This window comes from Brienomyrus brachyistius, unplaced genomic scaffold, assembly GCF_023856365.1.
Source record: "Brienomyrus brachyistius isolate T26 unplaced genomic scaffold, BBRACH_0.4 scaffold37, whole genome shotgun sequence".
Lineage (NCBI taxonomy): Eukaryota > Metazoa > Chordata > Actinopteri > Osteoglossiformes > Mormyridae > Brienomyrus > Brienomyrus brachyistius.
Genome location: NW_026042312.1, coordinates 1,800,094 through 1,822,535, shown reverse-complemented (window position 1 = coordinate 1,822,535; position 22,442 = coordinate 1,800,094). Strand labels below are relative to the sequence as shown.

The following is a 22,442-nucleotide window of genomic DNA, read 5'->3' as shown; positions in this document are numbered from 1 at the left end:
TGTCACGGGACGCTCGCGATCGCTTGGTGAGCGTGCAGATCATTTTGACTTGGTCATTTATAAGTAGCTCGCAAGCTGAAAAAGTGTGGACACCCCTGCTCTACACTTTCGCGCATGGCGGAGTTCCGTCCCGATGCGCGCTCACAGACACGTGCGCGCACACACAGGTGAGCACACTCCCACCAGCGGACAGAGCGCGCGTCAGAAAATATGTAGCGTCAGCCACCTGAAAAGCAGAGAAAAATATCTGCATTTTTCAAACGCTCCCAGGGTGATAAAGATGTTTCACAATGGAATTTTCTGCTTTAAACTATCACCATTTTTTGCTATCAGCTATCGTTTTTAAAGCCTAACAGTTAATATATTTTCAGCTCAAGCCAAACATCCGCAATAGGCTGCCAGGAGACCATCTTGTAGCTTGCATGCGGATCTCAATAAATAGGCCTGACGTTTCTGACTTCTCATGTCAAGAGGCTCTAGAAATGTTCTTCTCTTTTTTCCCCTTGTCCTGTCCGGCAGCTTTAGCAGAATCATGGTATGAATGCACTGCTGTGCCAAACATGCTTGCTTTACCATGAGGGGCTCTATAAACTCCGTATAGGCCCCTCATGTTGATCTATTTCTTTTTATTTGAATTTTATTTATTTATTTCAGTTTCATCATGTAAAAACATTGCAGTGGGTGAGCTGGCCGTAGTGGAGGGACATATTAGGAGGGGAAAAAAGAAGGAAAAGGAGAAAAAAAGACAGGAAAAAGAAAAAAAGGAGTGATAGATTCAGAAAGGAATAAACAAAATTATAGCGTGCAGAAAGTAACACAACTATACAAGCATATAAAATCTTAGTATGTGCTTGGATGGGTGCGTGCAAGTGTATGTACATGTGTGCTCAATTGTGTAGGCGAGATGCAGGCTAGCGTGCGTGCCCACTCACTCAGAGGTAGAGTGTTGGATGCGTGTGGAGATGTATGAGACTGTATGTAGTGTAGGAGTGAGTATGACTGTTGAGAAACTAAGATGAATTTAAAATTGACGGGCGCTGCTTGTGAACAGCTCTCCTAAGATGACTTTTAGGGACATCCTAAGGACGTCTAGAGGACCAGTTATGGACCTTTTAAGGACATTTTCAGGACATTCTGTGAACATATTATGTGCATTAAGCCCAGGTAAATCCCTTTTTCTAAATAATTAATATTTGACATTTTGCCAGTAATGCTAGGGACATAAACAAGGGACAGCCTGGGGATGCCCTTTGGAGGGCCAGCTCAATGTCCTTTATTGGGTACATTCTTAGGATGACCATGTTACTGATGTGCTGCTGTGGCCAACATTTTACCCCATACTGTGGTCTGTGTGGATCCCAATGTCTCAGTGCAGTGATGGGGACACCGTACCGTAATCAGGGCTATGAGGAGTTTAAATCAATGTTGCAAAAAAGGTCCAATACCACTGCAGCCAAGAAAAGCAGGCAGGCTTGTTGGCACAGGTATTGCCGACCGAGTAAATGCATAAATAAAATAAAATATCTCACAACCAAGTATTAGACTATGAAGTATTGTCTGAAAAGAATTAAAATACTGTTAATAAATACAGAGCATCACAGATGCGACACAATTAAGAAGTAAGCCTATTATTTGCTGTTAAGTAATGTAATGCTCCTTAAAATTCCATTACTGTGATGTTACTCATAATGTAAACCTAATGTTAACAATAACTTAACTGGTACGATTTCACATGCAATAGTAGTAATAGAAAAAGGTGTATGTTAATATTACACTTAATGGAAGATGAGCCATTGTTTAACAAACAAATGATTTACAACAGGACAAAACATAAGCATATGTGTAGTGAAAAAACGACTAGGAGTCCGTCACCGCAGTTAACATATTCGATATTCAGTTTTCTGGCTTTAATAACATTTAACAGAAGTAATGTGGGGCGTTTTAATTACAGAATTGTGATGTCCAGTACACAGACAACGATGTACACGGATTATTTTTGCGCTTCAAACCATTTCGTGATTTGTGCAAAATCGTATTTATAGGTAATATAATAGGTCCTGTCAGCTGTAATGACATGGTGGTTTAGCATTTTGGCCTCATGGCGACTGCTGCACACCCCTTTGTTTCCCAGATTGCTTTACATATGAATTTTAATTAATTCGTTTATGTTCGAATGTATCCGTATAATGTGCAATGGATCAATACATGAATGGGTTAATAACTTTGAAACTAGACAAGACAGGCACATTGTCTGCCTGGTCATTGGACAAAGTGTGTTTTGATCATTGGACAACAGGGAACAATGCACACCTCTTGGGTTTCAGAATAACTTTCTCTCTAACAGTTATTAATTAATACATTGTATGCATATTATATGCCACTGCTCCATTTCATACATATTGACAGAGAGAGTCCCTCACGATTCGTGCGCTAATGTAGTTGGAGGGGCGGTGCTCATATATGGCTGACTTACGCAGAAACATTGACTTAACCAAGAACAAAAACTGCTCGAAAGTTTTGAGACTTAGCGTAAATTACCATAGCAACATGTCTCGACTAAAACCTACCTACCTTTCGTTGTACGGGTTAATCGCGAAATTACACCACACGTCATCAAGTTACTCGCAAAGTTACCCCGATAAGCCAGATACCCCGCTTCGTAGTACAGGCCACAGGGCGCGGCCATCTTTGTTTACACTCGGCTCCGGGACGCAGCCATCTTTGTTTAAATGGGCGTGGCAAGGGTGCATGGGCACATGCCTTTACTGTCTTACGGGGGCATAACCAGACCTTTTACAGTGGGCTGGTGGTGGCAAGGCTGCCTGGGCACCTGTCCGTCCTGTCTGAGGAGGGCATAACCAGACCTTTTACAGTGGGGTGGGGGTGGCAAGGTTGTCTGGGCACCTGCCCCTTCTGTCCGAGGGAGGAGCACCCAGAACTTTTACAGTGTGGTGGGGGTGTTGAAAAGCTGCCTGGGCACCTGTCCGTTCTGTCTGACAGGGTCATAACCAGACCTTTTACAATGGGGTGGGGGTGGCAAGGGTGTCTGGGCACCTGCCTTATCTGTCTGACGGGGAGTAGCCAGATCTTTTACAGTGGGGTGCGCGGGGGTATGTGTGCCTGGGCACCTGCCCGTTCTGTCTGACGGGGGCATAACCAGACCTTTTACAGTGGGGTTGGGGGGGGGGAAAGGGTGCCTGGGGACCTGTCCGTTCTGTCTGACGGGGGCATAACCAGACCTTTTACAGTGGGTTGGGGGTGGCAAGGTTGTCTGGGTAGCTGCCCCTTGTGTCCGACGGGGGAGCAACCAGACCTTTTACAGTGGAGTGGGGGTGGCAAGGTTGCCATGGAAACTGCCCGTCCTGTCTGACGGGACATTAACCAGACCTTTTACAGTGGGGTGGGGGTGGCAAGGCTGCCTGGGCACCTGCCCCTTCGATCCTACCGGGGAGTAACTAGAGCATTTACAGTGGGGTGGGGCTGGCAAGGCTGCCTGGGCACCTGCCCCTTCGATCCTACCGGGGAGTAACTAGAGCATTTACAGTGGGGTGGGGGTGGCAAGGGTACCTGCGCACATGCCTTTTCTGTCTGACGGGGGCATAACCAAACCTTTTACAGTGGGGTGGTGGTGGCAAGGGTGTCTGGGCACCTGCCTTATCTGTCTGACAGGGAGTAGCCAGATCTTTTACAGTGGGGTGGGGGTGGCAAGGGTGCCTGCGCACATGCCTTTTCTGTCTGACGGGGGCATAACCAAACCTTTTACAGTGGGGTGCGCGGGGGTAAGGGTGCCTGGGCACCTGCCCGTTCTGTCTGACGGGGGCATAACCAGACCTTTTACAGTGGGTTGGGGGTGGCAAGGCTGCCTGGGCACCTGCCCCTTCGATCCTACCGGGGAGTAACTAGAGCATTTACAGTGGGGTGGGGCTGGCAAGGCTGCCTGGGCACCTGCCCCTTCGATCCTACCGGGGAGTAACTAGAGCATTTACAGTGGGGTGGGGGTGGCAAGGCTGCCTGGACACCTGCCTATTCTGTATGACGGGGGAGCAAGCAGACCTATTACTGGGGGGTGGGGGTGGCAAGGGTGTTAATTATTTAACAAATCAAATTTCTTTATTTATTTAAATACATTAATAATAATTTTATTTACTTCAATCCACTGAAGCAGAATAGTAACAGGACATAATTATATTTTCCAGTTTTTTTTTCGGTCTGTTATGTCTCCAGTTAAATGATTATTATACACATTGATTGATTGTCATTGTGTCAGTTATGTTCAGCTGCAGTAATACAGTGAATTTAACTTAATCCAGCAGACTGTGGTTTCATTATGTTACTCAGTCATGCTTTGGGTGACGCTGAAGCAGGACATTAATAGGACAGAACAGAAAGCCTTTACTGTCATTGTACAGGGAGGGAATACAGTAAATGGACAAAAATATATAAAATGTACATATACAGGGGAGAGGGAAAGCCCCCCCTCAATCAGGATTACATTTAGTTACATTTTAGTCAAAGAAAAAAACTATGAAACTATATTTTTGATGTTATTCAGCTCACTGAAGACAGTCATTTATTGTTTGTCAAACACACAGTACTGTGCAAAATTCTTAGTCAGTCCAAAGAAATGTTTAAAGCTGTTTATCTGGGTAGCAAGTGTACTTTGGCTTAGAACAAAAAACACAATTTAATATTAGAATGTGTGCAAATTAAAAGTAACACAATAAAAACTAGTAATAATTTCTTCTGTTTCCTAAAAAGTTACTGATATCTAGTTGGATGGCTAGATGAACACCGCTTCAGTTCCCAAACTTCTCCTCAGGGGGACCTCAGCCGTTCCATGATTTTGTTAAAATTTCACCAACAGCTCAATTAAATATATAAATATATTGGTTTAAAAAGTCAGTGAGAGATTGACTAGCTGTATGAGGTCTGCTAGTGGCCAAGTCAAAAAATACATGGCTGCACTGGACGGTCGCTGCAAATACTGATGATTTTAGCAGAGGTTCTGAAATGACGAAGCTGACACACTTTGACAGGCATCATATCATAGTTTTACACCAACACGAGGATAATCTAAACATCATTTTCTTTGCCTGCCTAAGACTTTTGCACAGTTCTGTACATTTCAGAGTAAAAAGGATAATAAAGGTTAAAAAGCAGAGATTTTACCTTTTTGCCAGGAGAACCAGCAACACATCACAGTGACACTGAGGAGTTTCTATAAACCCCAAACCCTGGATAGAGGGACTCAGTGAATGAGGAGGTGAATCTGTGCAGGGGGGTCAGTCCATCAGAGGAGACTCTGTAGAAGGACAGAGCACCAGCCCCCCAGTCCAGATACACTCCTACTCTGCGGGAGCCTGAGGGCTCTATGGATATGAGAGTCTCTTTATTATTGTGCCAGACAGAATAACTGACAGTATCACAGTACAGACACCATGACTTGTCACTGTCTCCAAGCTGACAGTCATAACTCCCTCCTTTCCTCCCGATCCCTTTATAAGTCACTCCTATCCAGCCTTCATCTCCATCCCACTCAGTCTCCCAGTAACAGCGGCCAGTCAGACTCTCTCTGCACAGAACTTGAGGGCACCAGTCATCAAATCTCTCTGGATGATCAGGATATGGCTGCTCTGCCCCCCGTGTCACCTTCCTGTTCCCCCCTGACAGAGACAGGAATCTGTTTGCTGTGTTGGGGTCCAGCGTCAGGTGGCAGGAGTCTGTAGGCAGGAGGAAGAATTATTAATCCCATCAGGCGGCCTGTACTTTATGTTTCTGTACGATATAAAAACAGCACAGCTTCCCCTAACGAAGCGGGAACTGAAGTTTATGAAACATGAAGTGGGCGCGCGACGGCGGCGGGAAGAGCCGCCAAAATGGGGCGCGAGCTAAACTAACAGCTTAATTACGGGTAAATAAAATTACAAAGCCAGTGTTGCCAACTTAGCGACTTTTCAGACCCCCTTGACGACTTTTCTTCCAAAAAGCGCCTAGCGACAAATCTAGCGACTTTTGGACAAACCTTAGCAACTTTCCAAATGTCGCCAGTACTGTCCTGTAAGCGCGAGGTCTTGCTTTCCCGGTACAGTTACTCATCTCCCTGTGTCTGCTCTGATCAGTGAGCGCTAGCTCCGGCTGAAAGGAGCAGCATATTCCTGTGACCGAACGGCAGCTGACATGGATGTGAATGAGCTGCGCATGTGCAAATGGGGTTGCCACGGACCAATCCCTTACCTGCTTTTCCTTTTAATATTCATGAGTGAAGCCCTACACGATTGGCTGGCTGATTAATATTTATGAGAGGGGCACTACCTCATTGGCCATTGAACATCGACATGTGCTGCCTGTTTCTTCTGCCTAAGGTAGGGGTGTCCAAATCCAGTCCTGGGGGGACGGAGCCCTGTGTAGCAAAGTTCTTTCCCTGATCCACCATAAATGATTCAGCTCAAGAGCTGTGTGGTTATTAGCACAAGGAGATGAATCAGGTGTGTTAAATGAGGGGAAACCCAAAAATGTGCAGGACTCTGGCCCTCCAGGACTGGATTTGGGCTCCCCTGGTTTAAGGGATTCAGTGACCAATCAGTAATATTCTCTCATGAATATTAAGGAATGTTCCAGAACCACCCTGTAAAAATGCAAATTCACATTTTGCACTTGAGGAGAGAGTCCGGTCTCACTGCCTACAGGTGCCTCCTTAGGACAATACTAACGAATCTCACACAGAAAACACATACACTCACAGCATCCGCAAAAAGAACAAATGCAAAGGATTCTTTTTTTGTGAAATTAAAGATGTATAATTAATTCAGAATATATTTAACCACCCTACACTCCCACACAAACACGAAGATAATACAAGCAGCTATAAAGCATTTGTAAAAAATGTTTTTAAAAACGATTAAATGAATTGATAGTGTTTTTGGTGATGATTCTGATATTTTGTTTCTCGTTTGGATGTTTGTCTAAAATGACATGAAACTCACCTTAACACAAACATGGAAATCCATCTACACACAGTGCAAAAAGCCAGACTCATCACAACAACTGTGTGAATACAACCATAACATAGTATTCATGGTATTATTAATAAAAACATGCAAAGACACTTACATTTCTGTAAGCCTGGTCTGGTCCTGCACTCTCCACCGTGATCCACACTATAGGAGAAGCAGAATGACATAGTACTACTGCTGTATCCATTTATTTATTGGTGCCTCTTCTTCACATACATGCATAAGTATCTGTAGCGTGTCAGACACACACTCTGTACTCACTGCAGCTTCTCCAGTTTACAGCTGGGATCCTTCAGTACAGCAGAGAGCAGCTTCACTCCTGAGTCTCCTGGGTGATTGTAGCTCAGATCCAGCTCTCTCAGGTATGAGGGGTTTGACCTCAGGGCTGAAGCCAGGGAAGAACAGCCTTCTTCTGTGACTCTACAGCCTGACAATCTGCAGAAAGATGGAAAAAAATCCACAATAAATAAGATCACCTGACCATTACAAGCATTACTTTTAAGCAAAAGTGACTCCTCTAATAAATATTTCAATAATCACGCAAAATTAACATCTTTCGAACATTTTATAAGAACCTATACTTCTCAGAAGAAAAACCAGATCCAGTTGATATAGAATCATTTAAAAATAATCTAGACTTACCCATATTAACCAATGAAACAGCAGATGCCCTTGATGCCAGAGGTGGAGATTTCAGGTCCAGAGAGTACAAATCCAGACCAAGATTTTGTTTCAACCAACCAGTTGAATATAAAGTACCACAGTCAGAGACTCAACTGGTTTGTTGAAACAAAATCTTGGTCTGGATTTGTACTCCTTACACCTGAACTCTCCACCTCTGCTTGATGCACCATTAACATCAGAAGAACTCCATAAGGTCCTCAACCAAATGCCTAACAACCAATCGCCAGACCGGATGGTTACCCTGCAGAAATCTATAAGCCATTACAGTGTTATTGAAACCTGATAAAGACCCAACACAACCCTCCAGTTACCGGCCATTACAGTGTTATTGAGACCTGATAAAGACCAAAAACAGCCCTCTAGTTACCGGCCATTATAGTGTTATTGAAACCTGATAAAGACCAAACACAACCCTCCAGTTACCGGCCATTACAATGTTTTTATGAAACCCTCAATATATGAAATTTAAATTTCATTAATACCTTTTCAAATCTATCAAACTACACAATAAACTGGAAAAAACCCATAATATTTTCACTGTCTGAAGATGCCTAGGATTCAGCTGATCAGGATGGTTCATTTCACACTGGAAATATCCGGTACTTGGGTATCTACATCTACCACAGGCTGTCTGACTTGGTTACCCCTAACTACACCCCTTATTCAAAACAATAGATGAGTCTCCCACTTAAATCAATAAAAATAAAAATTACTCGTCCAGAATAATTTCAGAAAAATTCTTTCAAATTCTTAACTCATTAATGTCACATTTTTGCTGGAAAAACAAACACACAAAATCAAACATTCCACATTACAGAAAAGTAAATCTCAAGGTGGATTACAAGCTCATTTTTCTTAATTATTACTTAGCAAATCAACTGCAAGACTTAACTAAATGGTCACACTACAGCAGTAACAGCAGCTCATGCTTACAGCAGGAGCAGCTGTACTGTAAAAATCTCAGACATGCAGACTTACTCAAAATGTCATTAAAGAAACAAAACTGCTTTAACAACACAGTGCTGCCATTTCCACAACACTGACAGCCCAGTGGAAAGCCAGTAAAATCACTAACTGTACTCTCATACTGTTACGCCCTGCTCGTCCGCTCCTCGTGTGTGCCACGCCCCCCTAATTATCCACGTGTGATTACCTGATCGTGCCCAGTCGTGTCTTGTTTCCTGTATTTAAGTTCCTGCTGTGTACTAATCCATTGTCTGTCATTGATGTTAGTAATGTTGGTGAGGTTAGTCGGTGTTTCCTGTCTTCCGTGCCCTGTGTCTTCATTAAAAGCCCTAGTTTACCCCGACTTCTGCTTGTCCGCCTGCTTCCTGCCCGTTTGCCGCTTGCTTGCAAACCGAAGCGTGACACGTACCCTGTAAATACACGCCAATCTGGAATAATCTGGACTTCCTACTTCACAATATCACTATTCACTATCACTAACGGGAACAAAAAGGGATTACACATCTCCACCTCCTTTTCAGTAACAGTCATTTTATGACATTCAAAGACAATCCATAAATACGAATTGAGAATATGCAATTTTTCTAATATTTACTAACTGAAGAATATGCAATTTTTCTAATATTTACTAACTGAATCCAGCATCAAATCCAAAATGGACCTCACACATAATACACTGAATCCTCTTCAGATGAGACAACATTCTGCAACTTAAAAATAAAAACTAACCTCTAAAATATATAATCCTCCATCTGCGACAGACACATTGATATTTGTACCAAAAATTAATTGGAATAAGGACCTTATCTTTTCCCCCAGCTCTGATTTCTGGATGGACGTCTGCAACAACATATTCACAGTGACAAATACTGGCCTTCAGTTCAGTACAAAGTAATTCACATAAAACATGTGACTCAATATAAAAAGTAGTCAGTACTAATACCTGCTCACAGTGTACAATGGGTGTCACAGATAATTATCTGCATGCTCTGTGGGCCTGTATACCTGCTCACAGTGTACAATGGGTGTCACAGATAATTATCTGCATGCTCTGTTAGCCTGTATACCTGTTCACAATGCACCATGGGTGTCACAGATAATTATCTGCATGCTCTGTGGGCCTGTATACCTGCTCACAGTGCACCATGGGTGTCACAGATAATTATCTGCATGCTCTGTTGGCCTGTATACCTGCTCACAGTGCACCATGGGTGTCACAGATAATTATCTGCATGCTCTGTTGGCCTGTATACCTGCTCACAGTGCACCATGGGTGTCACAGATAATTATCTGCATGCTCTGTGGGCCTGTATACCTGCTCACAGTGCACCATGGGTGTCACAGATAATTACTGTATGTTCTCTATAGGTGAAAGATCTGGACTGCAGACAGGCCAATTCAGCACCCGGGCTCTTCTCCGACGAAGCCATGTGGTTGTAATAGCTGCAGTATGTGGTTTTGCATTGTCCTGCTGAAATACACAAGGCCTTCCCTGAAACAGACGTCCTCTGGAGGGGAGCATGTGTTGCTCTAAAACCTTTATATACCTTTCAGCATTCATAGTTCCTTCCAAGACATGCAAGCTGCCCATACCGTATGCACTTATGCACCCCCATACCATCAGAGATGCTGGCTTTTGAACTGAACGCTGATAACACACTGGAAGGTCTCCCTCCTCTTTAGCCCGGAGGACACGGCGCCCTTCATCACCAACAAGAATGTCACATTTGGACTCGTCTGACCATAGAACACTTTCCCACTTTGAAACAGTCCATTTCACATGAGTCTTGGCCCACAGGACACGACGGCACTTCTGGACCATGTTCAGATATGACTTCCTTTTTGCATGATAGAGCTTTAGCTGGCATCTGCAGATGGCACGGCGGATTGTGTTTACCGACTGTGCCTTCTGGAAGTATTCCTGGGCCCATTTAGTAATGTCATTGACACAATCATGCCGATGAGTGATGCAGAGTCGTCTGAGGGCCCGAAGACCACGGGCATCCAATACAGGTCTTCGGCCTTGTCCCGTTCGCACAGAGATATCTCCAGTTTTTCTCAATTTTTTTGATAGATGATGAGATTTGCAAATCTTTTGCATTTCACGTTGAGGAACATTGTTTTTAAAGTATCCCACAATCTTTTTATTCACTCTTTCACAGATTGGAGAGCCTCTGCCCATGTTAGAGTGTATCTGTGTATTTTATCATATTATTATCCTCCTATATGTGTACGTGCAACCCTTAACAACTAACCCATGGCCCAGAAAGGGTTGCAGACAAGATGTCCTCACAGGGGCCTACCAGATTGTGACGCAGGAATAAGAGACCTTGAGAAAGGAAACAGATTCTGTCAACATAGCAGGGGGCCCACCTTGAGATATGTAATGCTTTGTATTAACCCTGTTTCACGGAGGCCTCACACAGCATTGACTAGTTAAAGACAAGACCCATGTAACCCCTCCCCTACCCTATAAATAAAGAAGCCAAGGGACTGTCCGGTGTGACACTCAACAGAGGCGCAGATACTGTCTGTTGCACCTGAAGTGGGCACCCTTGCGCAAGTAAAACAGAAAGACGTGTGCTGTCTCGTTATTCCTGGGTCCTAAAAGTGGAAGTGTGTGAGTAGTAAGCTGCGGCGCTTCCTCACACAGGAGATTGTAGGAGTGAAAGCTACGGCGCTTTCTCCTGACATAACTAGATTGTAGGAGTGAAAGCTACGGCGCTTTCTCCTAACAGCCCATCTTTACTTCTGAGAGACTCTGCCTCTCTGACATCCCTTTTAATGCTAATCAAGTTACAGACCTGATATCAATTAACTTAATTAGTTGCTAGATGTTCTCCCAGCTGAATCTTTTTAAACTTTCTTGCTTTTTCAGCCATTTGTTGTCCCTGTACCGACTTTTTTGGGACATGTAGCAGGCATCAAATTTGAAATGAGCTCATTTAATGGATAAAGGTGTACAATTTCCCAGTTTGAACATTTGTTATATTATCTATGTTCTGTTGTGAATAAAATATAGGCTCATGTGATTTGAAAGTGTTTTATTTGTTATTTCATTCAAATTTAAAGAACTTTTCTGGAATTCAGGTTCTTCTTTGCGTTTTTCTCCTTTTCTTTTCCTCTCCCCTCTACGACTCCTCACATTAAATACTGACTTCACTCGCCCCCCAGTCCTGCCACGTCCACTAGCCTCTAGTTTGGGGGAGTGGTTCTTTTCCCCTGTGCCTCTGGGTGGGGCAGGTCACCTAATGCACTGGGGGTGGGGTGTCACAGACACTCTCACACACACGTACCCTGTCACAGACACTCTCACAGACACGTACCCTGCCGCAGACACTCTCACACACACATACACTATCACAGACACTCTCACAGACACGTACCCTGCCGCAGACACTCTCAGACACACGTACACTATCACAGACACTCTCACAGACACGTACCCTGCCACAGACACTCTCACACACACATACACTATCACAGACACTCTCACAGACACGTACCCTGCCGCAGACACTCTCAGACACACGTACCCTGCCACAGACACTCTCACACACACATACACTATCACAGACACTCTCACAGACACGTACCCTGCAACAGACACTCTCACACACACATACACTATCACAGACACTCTCACAGACATGAACCCTGCCGCAGACAGTCTCACACACGCGTACCCTGCCGCAGACACTCTCACACACGCGTACCCTGCCACAGACACTCTCACACACACATACACTATCACAGACACGAACCCTGCCGCAGGCACTCTCACACACGCGTACCCTGCCACAGACACTCTCACACACACATACACTATCACAGACACTTTCACACACACATACACTATCACAGACACTCTCACACACGCGTACCCTGCCGCAGACACTCTCACACACGCGTACCCTGCCGCAGACACTCTCACACACGAGTACCCTGCCGCAGACACTCTCACAAACACATACACTATCAGACACGAACCCTGCCGCAGACACTCTCACACACGCGCACCCTGCGGCAGACACTCTCACACACACGTACACTGCCGCAGACACTCTCACACACACATACACTATCACAGACACTCTCACAGACATGAACCCTGCCGCAGACAGTCTCACACACGCGTACCCTGCCACAGACACTCTCACACACGAGCACCCTGCTGCAGACACTCTCACACACGCGTACCCTGCTGCATGACACTCTCACACACGCGCACCCTGCCGCAGACACTCTCACACACGCGCACCCTGCTGCAGACACTCTCACACACGCGTACCCTGCTGCATGACACTCTCACACACGCGCACCCTGCCGCAGACACTCTCACACACGCGTACCCTGCCGCAGACACTCTCACACACGCGCACCCTGCCGCAGACACTCTCACACACGCACCCTGCCGCAGACACTCACACACACGTACACTGTCGCAGACACTCTCACACACGCGCACCCTGCCGCAGACACTCTCACACACGCACCCTGCCGCAGACACTCTCACACACACGTACACTGTCGCAGACACTCTCACACACGCGTACCCTGCCGCAGACACTCTCACACACGCGTACCCTGCCGCAGACACTCTCACACACGCATACCCTGCCGCAGACACTCTCACACACGCGCACCCTGCTGCAGACACTCTCACACACGCGTACCCTGCTGCATGACACTCTCACACACGCGCACCCTGCCGCAGACACTCTCACACACGCGTACCCTGCCGCAGACACTCTCACACACGCGCACCCTGCCGTAGACACTCTCACACACGCACCCTGCCGCAGACACTCACACACACGTACACTGTCGCAGACACTCTCACACACGCGCACCCTGCCGCAGACACTCTCACACACGCACCCTGCCGCAGACACTCTCACACACACGTACACTGTCGCAGACACTCTCACACACGCGTACCCTGCCGCAGACACTCTCACACACGCGTACCCTGCCGCAGACACTCTCACACACGCGTACAGTGTCGCAGACAGTCTCACACACACGTACCCTGCCGCAGACACTCTCACACACACGTACACTGCCGCAGACACTCTCACACACACATACACTATCACAGACACTCTCACAGACATGAACCCTGCCGCAGACAGTCTCACACACGCGTACCCTGCCGCAGACACTCTCACACACACATACACTATCACAGACACTCTCACACACGCGTACCCTGCCGCAGACACTCTCACACACGCGTACCCTGTCGCAGACAGTCTCACACACACGTACCCTGCCGCAGACACTCTCACACACACGTACACTGCCGCAGACACTCTCACACACACGTACACTATCACAGACACTCTCACAGACATGAACCCTGCCGCAGACAGTCTCACACACGCGTACCCTGCCGCAGACACTCTCACACACGCGTACCCTGCCGCAGACACTCTCACACACGCGCACCCTGCCGCAGACACTCTCACACACGCGCACCATGCCGCAGACACTCTCACACACGCGTACACTGCCGCAGACATTCTCACACACACGTTCACTGCCGCAGACACTCTCACACACGCGTACCCTGCCGCAGACACTTTCACACACGCACCCTGCCGCAGACACTCTCACACACACGTACACTGTCGCAGACACTCTCACACACGCGTACCCTGCCGCAGACACTCTCACACATGCGTACACTGTCGCAGACACTCTCACACACGCGTACCCTGACGCAGACACTCTCACACACGCGTACACTGTCGCAGACACTCTCACACACGCGTACCCTGCCGCAGACACTCTCACACACGCGTACCCTGCCACAGACACTCTCACACACACATACACTATCACAGACACGAACCCTGCCGCAGACACTCTCACACACGCGTACCCTGCCACAGACACTCTCACACACACATACACTATCACAGACACTTTCACACACACATACACTATCACAGACACTCTCACACACGCGTACCCTGCCGCAGACACTCTCACACACGCGTACCCTGCCGCAGACATTCTCACAGACGAGTACCCTGCCGCAGACACTCTCACACACGCGTACCCTGCCGTAGACACTCTCACACACGCGTACACTACCGCAGACACTCTCACACACACGTACACTGCCGCAGACACTATCACACACGCGTACCCTGCCGCAGACACTCTCACACACGCACCCTGCCGCAGACACTCTCACACACACGTACACTGTCGCAGAAACTCTCACACACGCGTACCCTGCCGCAGACACTCTCACACACGCGTACCCTGCCGCAGACACTCTCACACACGCGTACCTTGTCGCAGACAGTCTCACACACACGTACCCTGCCGCAGACACTCTCACACACACGTACACTGCTGCAGACACTCTCACACACACATACACTATCACAGACACTCTCACAGACATGAACCCTGCCGCAGACAGTCTCACACACGCGTACCCTGCCGCAGACACTCTCACACACGCGTACCCTGCCGCAGACACTCTCACACACGCGTACCCTGCCACAGACACTCTCACACACACATACACTATCACAGACACTCTCACACACGCGGACGCTGCCGCAGACACTCTCACACACGCGTACCCTGTCGCAGACAGTCTCACACACACGTACCCTGCCGCAGACACTCTCACACACACGTACACTGCCGCAGACACTCTCACACACACGTACACTATCACAGACACTCTCACAGACATGAACCCTGCCGCAGACAGTCTCACACACGCGTACCCTGCCACAGACACTCTCACACACACATACACTATCACAGACACTCTCACACACGCGTACCCTGCCGCAGACACTCTCACACACGCAAACCCTGCCGCAGACACTCTCACACACGCGCACCCTGCTGCAGACACTCTCACACACGCGTACCCTGCCGCAGACACTCTCACACACGCGCACCCTGCCGCAGACACTCTCACACACGCGTACCCTGCCGTAGACACTCTCACACACGCGTACACTACCGCAGACACTCTCACACACACGTACACTGCCGCAGACACTATCACACACGCGTACCCTGCCGCAGACACTCTCACACACGCACCCTGCCGCAGACACTCTCACACACACGTACACTGTCGCAGAAACTCTCACACACGCGTACCCTGCCGCAGACACTCTCACACACGCGTACCCTGCCGCAGACACTCTCACACACGCGTACCTTGTCGCAGACAGTCTCACACACACGTACCCTGCCGCAGACACTCTCACACACACGTACACTGCTGCAGACACTCTCACACACACATACACTATCACAGACACTCTCACAGACATGAACCCTGCCGCAGACAGTCTCACACACGCGTACCCTGCCGCAGACACTCTCACACACGCGTACCCTGCCGCAGACACTCTCACACACGCGTACCCTGCCACAGACACTCTCACACACACATACACTATCACAGACACTCTCACACACGCGGACGCTGCCGCAGACACTCTCACACACGCGTACCCTGTCGCAGACAGTCTCACACACACGTACCCTGCCGCAGACACTCTCACACACACGTACACTGCCGCAGACACTCTCACACACACGTACACTATCACAGACACTCTCACAGACATGAACCCTGCCGCAGACAGTCTCACACACGCGTACCCTGCCACAGACACTCTCACACACACATACACTATCACAGACACTCTCACACACGCGTACCCTGCCGCAGACACTCTCACACACGCAAACCCTACCGCAGACACTCTCACACACGCGCACCCTGCTGCAGACACTCTCACACACGCGTACCCTGCCGCAGACACTCTCACACACGCGCACCCTGCCGCAGACACTCTCACACACGCGTACCCTGCCGCAGACACTCTCACACACGCGCACCCTGCCGCAGACACTCTCACACACGCACCCTGCCGCAGACACTCACACACACGTACACTGTCGCAGACACTCTCACACACGCGCACCCTGCCGCAGACACTCTCACACACGCGTACCCTGCCGCAGACACTCTCACACATGCGTACTCTGACGCAGACAGTCTCACACACACGTACCCTGCCGCAGACACTCTCACACACACGTACACTGCCGCAGACACTCTCACACACACATACACTATCACAGACACTCTCACAGACATGAACCCTGCCGCAGACAGTCTCACACACGCGTACCCTGCCGCAGACACTCTCACACACACATACACTATCACAGACACTCTCACACACGCGTACCCTGCCGCAGACACTCTCACACGCGCGTACCCTGTCGCAGACAGTCTCACACACACGTACCCTGCCGCAGACACTCTCACACACACGTACACTGCCGCAGACACTCTCACACACACGTACACTATCACAGACACTCTCACAGACATGAACCCTGCCGCAGACAGTCTCACACACGCGTACCCTGCCGCAGACACTCTCACACACGCGTACCCTGCCGCAGACACTCTCACACACGCGCACCCTGCCGCAGACACTCTCACACACACGTTCACTGCCGCAGACACTCTCACACACGCGTACCCTGCCGCAGACACTCTCACACACGCACCCTGCCGCAGACACTCTCACACACACGTACACTGTCGCAGACACTCTCACACACGCGTACCCTGCCGCAGACACTCTCACACACGCGTACCCTGCCGCAGACACTCTCACACACGCGTACACTGTCGCAGACACTCTCACACACGCGTACCCTGCCGCAGACACTCTCACACACGCGTACACTGTCGCAGACACTCTCACACACGCGTACCCTGCCGCAGACACTCTCACAGACGCGTTCCCTGCCGCAGATACTCTCATACACGCACCCTGCCGCAGACACTCTCACACACGCGTACCCTGCCGCAGACACTCTCACACACGCGTACACTGCCGCAGACACTCTCACACACGCGTACACTGCCGCAGACACTCTCACACACGCGTACCCTGCCGCAGACACTCTCACACACGCGCACCCTGCCGCAGACACTCTCACACACGCGCACCATGCCGCAGACACTCTCACACACGCGTACACTGCCGCAGACACTCTCACACACGCGTTCACTGCCGCAGACACTCTCACACACGCGTACCCTGCCGCAGACACTCTCACACACGCACCCTGCCGCAGACACTCTCACACACACGTACACTGTCGCAGACACTCTCACACACGCGTACCCTGCCGCAGACACTCTCACACACGCGTACCCTGCCGCAGACACTCTCACACATGCGTACACTGTCGCAGACACTCTCACACACGCGTACCCTGCCGCAGACACTCTCACACACGCGTACACTGTCGCAGACACTCTCACACACGCGTACCCTGCCGCAGACACTCTCACACACGCGTACCCTGCCACAGACACTCTCACACACACATACACTATCACAGACACGAACCCTGCCGCAGACACTCTCACACACGCGTACCCTGCCACAGACACTCTCACACACACATACACTATCACAGACACTTTCACACACACATACACTATCACAGACACTCTCACACACGCGTACCCTGCCGCAGACACTCTCACACACGCGTACCCTGCCGCAGACATTCTCACACACGAGTACCCTGCCGCAGACACTCTCACAAACACATACACTATCAGACACGAACCCTGCCGCAGACACTCTCACACACGCGCACCCTGCGGCAGACACTCTCACACACGCGCACCCCGCCGCAGACACTCTCACACACGCGTACCCTGCCGTAGACACTCTCACACACGCGTACACTACCGCAGACACTCTCACACACACGTACACTGCCGCAGACACTATCACACACGCGTACCCTGCCGCAGACACTCTCACACACGCACCCTGCCGCAGACACTCTCACACACACGTACACTGTCGCAGAAACTCTCACACACGCGTACCCTGCCGCAGACACTCTCACACACGCGTACCCTGCCGCAGACACTCTCACACACGCGTACCCTGTCGCAGACAGTCTCACACACACGTACCCTGCCGCAGACACTCTCACACACACGTACACTGCTGCAGACACTCTCACACACACATACACTATCACAGACACTCTCACAGACATGAACCCTGCCGCAGACAGTCTCACACACGCGTACCCTGCCGCAGACACTCTCACACACGCGTACCCTGCCGCAGACACTCTCACACACGCGTACCCTGCCGCAGACACTCTCACACACGCGTACCCTGCCACAGACACTCTCACACACACATACACTATCACAGACACTCTCACACACGCGGACGCTGCCGCAGACACTCTCACACACGCGTACCCTGTCGCAGACAGTCTCACACACACGTACCCTGCCGCAGACACTCTCACACACACGTACACTGCCGCAGACACTCTCACACACACGTACACTATCACAGACACTCTCACAGACATGAACCCTGCCGCAGACAGTCTCACACACGCGTACCCTGCCACAGACACTCTCACACACACGTACACTGCCGCAGACACTCTCACACACGCGTACCCTGCCGCAGACACTCTCACACACGCAAACCCTGCCGCAGACACTCTCACACACGCGCACCCTGCCGCAGACACTCTCACACACGCGTACCCTGCCGCAGACACTCTCACACACGCGCACCCTGCCACAGACACTCTCACACACACATACACTATCACAGACACTCTCACACACGCGGACGCTGCCGCAGACACTCTCACACACGCGCACCCTGCCGCAGACACTCTCACACACGCGTACCCTGCCGCAGACACTCTCACACATGCGTACTCTGACGCAGACAGTCTCACACACACGTACCCTGCCGCAGACACTCTCACACACACGTACACTGCCGCAGACACTCTCACACACACATACACTATCACAGACACTCTCACAGACATGAACCCTGCCGCAGACAGTCTCACACACGCGTACCCTGCCGCAGACACTCTCACACACACATACACTATCACAGACACTCTCACACACGCGTACCCTGCCGCAGACACTCTCACACACGCGTACACTGTCGCAGACAGTCTCACACACACGTACCCTGCCGCAGACACTCTCACACACACGTACACTGCCGCAGACACTCTCACACACACGTACACTATCGCAGACACTCTCACACACACGTACACTGTCGCAGACACTCTCACACACGCGTACCCTGCCGCAGACACTCTCACACACGCGTACCCTGCCGCAGACACTCTCACACACGCGTACACTGTCGCAGACACTCTCACACACGCGTACCCTGCCGCAGACACTCTCACACACGCGTACACTGTCGCAGACACTCTCACACACGCGTACCCTGCCGCAGACACTCTCACAGACGCGTTCCCTGCGCAGATACTCTCATACACGCACCCTGCCGCAGACACTCTCACACACGCGTACCCTGCCGCAGACACTCTCACACACGCGTACACTGCCGCAGACACTCTCACACACGCGTACACTGCCGCAGACACTCTCACACACGCGTACCCTGCCGCAGACACTCTCACACACGCGCACCCTGCCGCAGACACTCTCACACACGCGCACCATGCCGCAGACACTCTCACACACGCGTACACTGCCGCAGACACTCTCACACACGCGTTCACTACCGCAGACACTCTCACACACGCGTACCCTGCCGCAGACACTCTCACACACGCACCCTGCCGCAGACACTCTCACACACACGTACACTGTCGCAGACACTCTCACACACGCGTACCCTGCCGCAGACACTCTCACACACGCGTACCCTGCCGCAGACACTCTCACACATGCGTACACTGTCGCAGACACTCTCACACACGCGTACCCTGCCGCAGACACTCTCACACACGCGTACACTGTCGCAGACACTCTCACACACGCGTACCCTGCCGCAGACACTCTCACACACGCGTACCCTGCCACAGACACTCTCACACACACATACACTATCACAGACACGAACCCTGCCGCAGACACTCTCACACACGCGTACCCTGCCACAGACACTCTCACACACACATACACTATCACAGACACTTTCACACACACATACACTATCACAGACACTCTCACACACGCGTACCCTGCCGCAGACACTCTCACACACGCGTACCCTGCCGCAGACATTCTCACACACGAGTACCCTGCCGCAGACACTCTCACAAACACATACACTATCAGACACGAACCCTGCCGCAGACACTCTCACACACGCGCACCCTGCGGCAGACACTCTCACACACGCGCACCCCGCCGCAGACACTCTCACACACGCGTACCCTGCCGTAGACACTCTCACACACGCGTACACTACCGCAGACACTCTCACACACACGTACACTGCCGCAGACACTATCACACACGCGTACCCTGCCGCAGACACTCTCACACACGCACCCTGCCGCAGACACTCTCACACACACGTACACTGTCGCAGAAACTCTCACACACGCGTACCCTGCCGCAGACACTCTCACACACGCGTACCCTGCCGCAGACACTCTCACACACGCGTACCCTGTCGCAGACAGTCTCACACACACGTACCCTGCCGCAGACACTCTCACACACACGTACACTGCTGCAGACACTCTCACACACACATACACTATCACAGACACTCTCACAGACATGAACCCTGCCGCAGACAGTCTCACACACGCGTACCCTGCCGCAGACACTCTCACACACGCGTACCCTGCCGCAGACACTCTCACACACGCGTACCCTGCCGCAGACACTCTCACACACGCGTACCCTGCCACAGACACTCTCACACACACATACACTATCACAGACACTCTCACACACGCGGACGCTGCCGCAGACACTCTCACACACGCGTACCCTGTCGCAGACAGTCTCACACACACGTACCCTGCCGCAGACACTCTCACACACACGTACACTGCCGCAGACACTCTCACACACACGTACACTATCACAGACACTCTCACAGACATGAACCCTGCCGCAGACAGTCTCACACACGCGTACCCTGCCACAGACACTCTCACACACACGTACACTGCCGCAGACACTCTCACACACGCGTACCCTGCCGCAGACACTCTCACACACGCAAACCCTGCCGCAGACACTCTCACACACGCGCACCCTGCCGCAGACACTCTCACACACGCGTACCCTGCCGCAGACACTCTCACACACGCGCACCCTGCCGCAGACACTCTCACACACGCGTACCCTGCCGCAGACACTCTCACACACGCGCACCCTGCCGCAGACACTCTCACACACGCACCCTGCCGCAGACACTCACACACACGTACACTGTCGCAGACACTCTCACACACGCGCACCCTGCCGCAGACACTCTCACACACGCGTACCCTGCCGCAGACACTCTCACACATGCGTACTCTGACGCAGACAGTCTCACACACACGTACCCTGCCGCAGACACTCTCACACACACGTACACTGCCGCAGACACTCTCACACACACATACACTATCACAGACACTCTCACAGACATGAACCCTGCCGCAGACAGTCTCACACACGCGTACCCTGCCGCAGACACTCTCACACACACATACACTATCACAGACACTCTCACACACGCGTACCCTGCCGCAGACACTCTCACACACGCGTACACTGTCGCAGACAGTCTCACACACACGTACCCTGCCGCAGACACTCTCACACACACGTACACTGCCGCAGACACTCTCACACACACGTACACTATCACAGACACTCTCACACACACGTTCACTGCCGCAGACACTCTCACA

The 22,442-nt window shown here is 50.6% G+C and overlaps 1 protein-coding gene across 7 annotated transcripts in view; it reads right to left on the bottom strand.

Moving 5' to 3' along the window:
• Positions 1 to 4,368: 4,368 nt before the first annotated feature.
• LOC125722165 (NACHT, LRR and PYD domains-containing protein 12-like) overlaps positions 4,369 to 22,442 on the bottom strand; it is a 56,329-nt gene continuing 38,255 nt past the window's right edge. For 5 of the 7 annotated variants that reach the window (XM_048998330.1, XM_048998332.1, XM_048998329.1 and 2 more), the window contains 3 exons: positions 7,275 to 7,448; positions 7,111 to 7,157; positions 4,369 to 5,720 (listed from right to left, as the gene is read on the bottom strand). In XM_048998330.1, the coding sequence (XP_048854287.1) occupies positions 5,197 to 5,720; positions 7,111 to 7,157; positions 7,275 to 7,448 (745 nt within the window). In that variant the 3' untranslated portion in view covers positions 4,369 to 5,196. The remainder of the gene's footprint in view (positions 5,721 to 7,110; positions 7,158 to 7,274; positions 7,449 to 22,442) is intronic. The other 2 variants (XM_048998336.1, XM_048998335.1) reach the window with 2 other exon arrangements.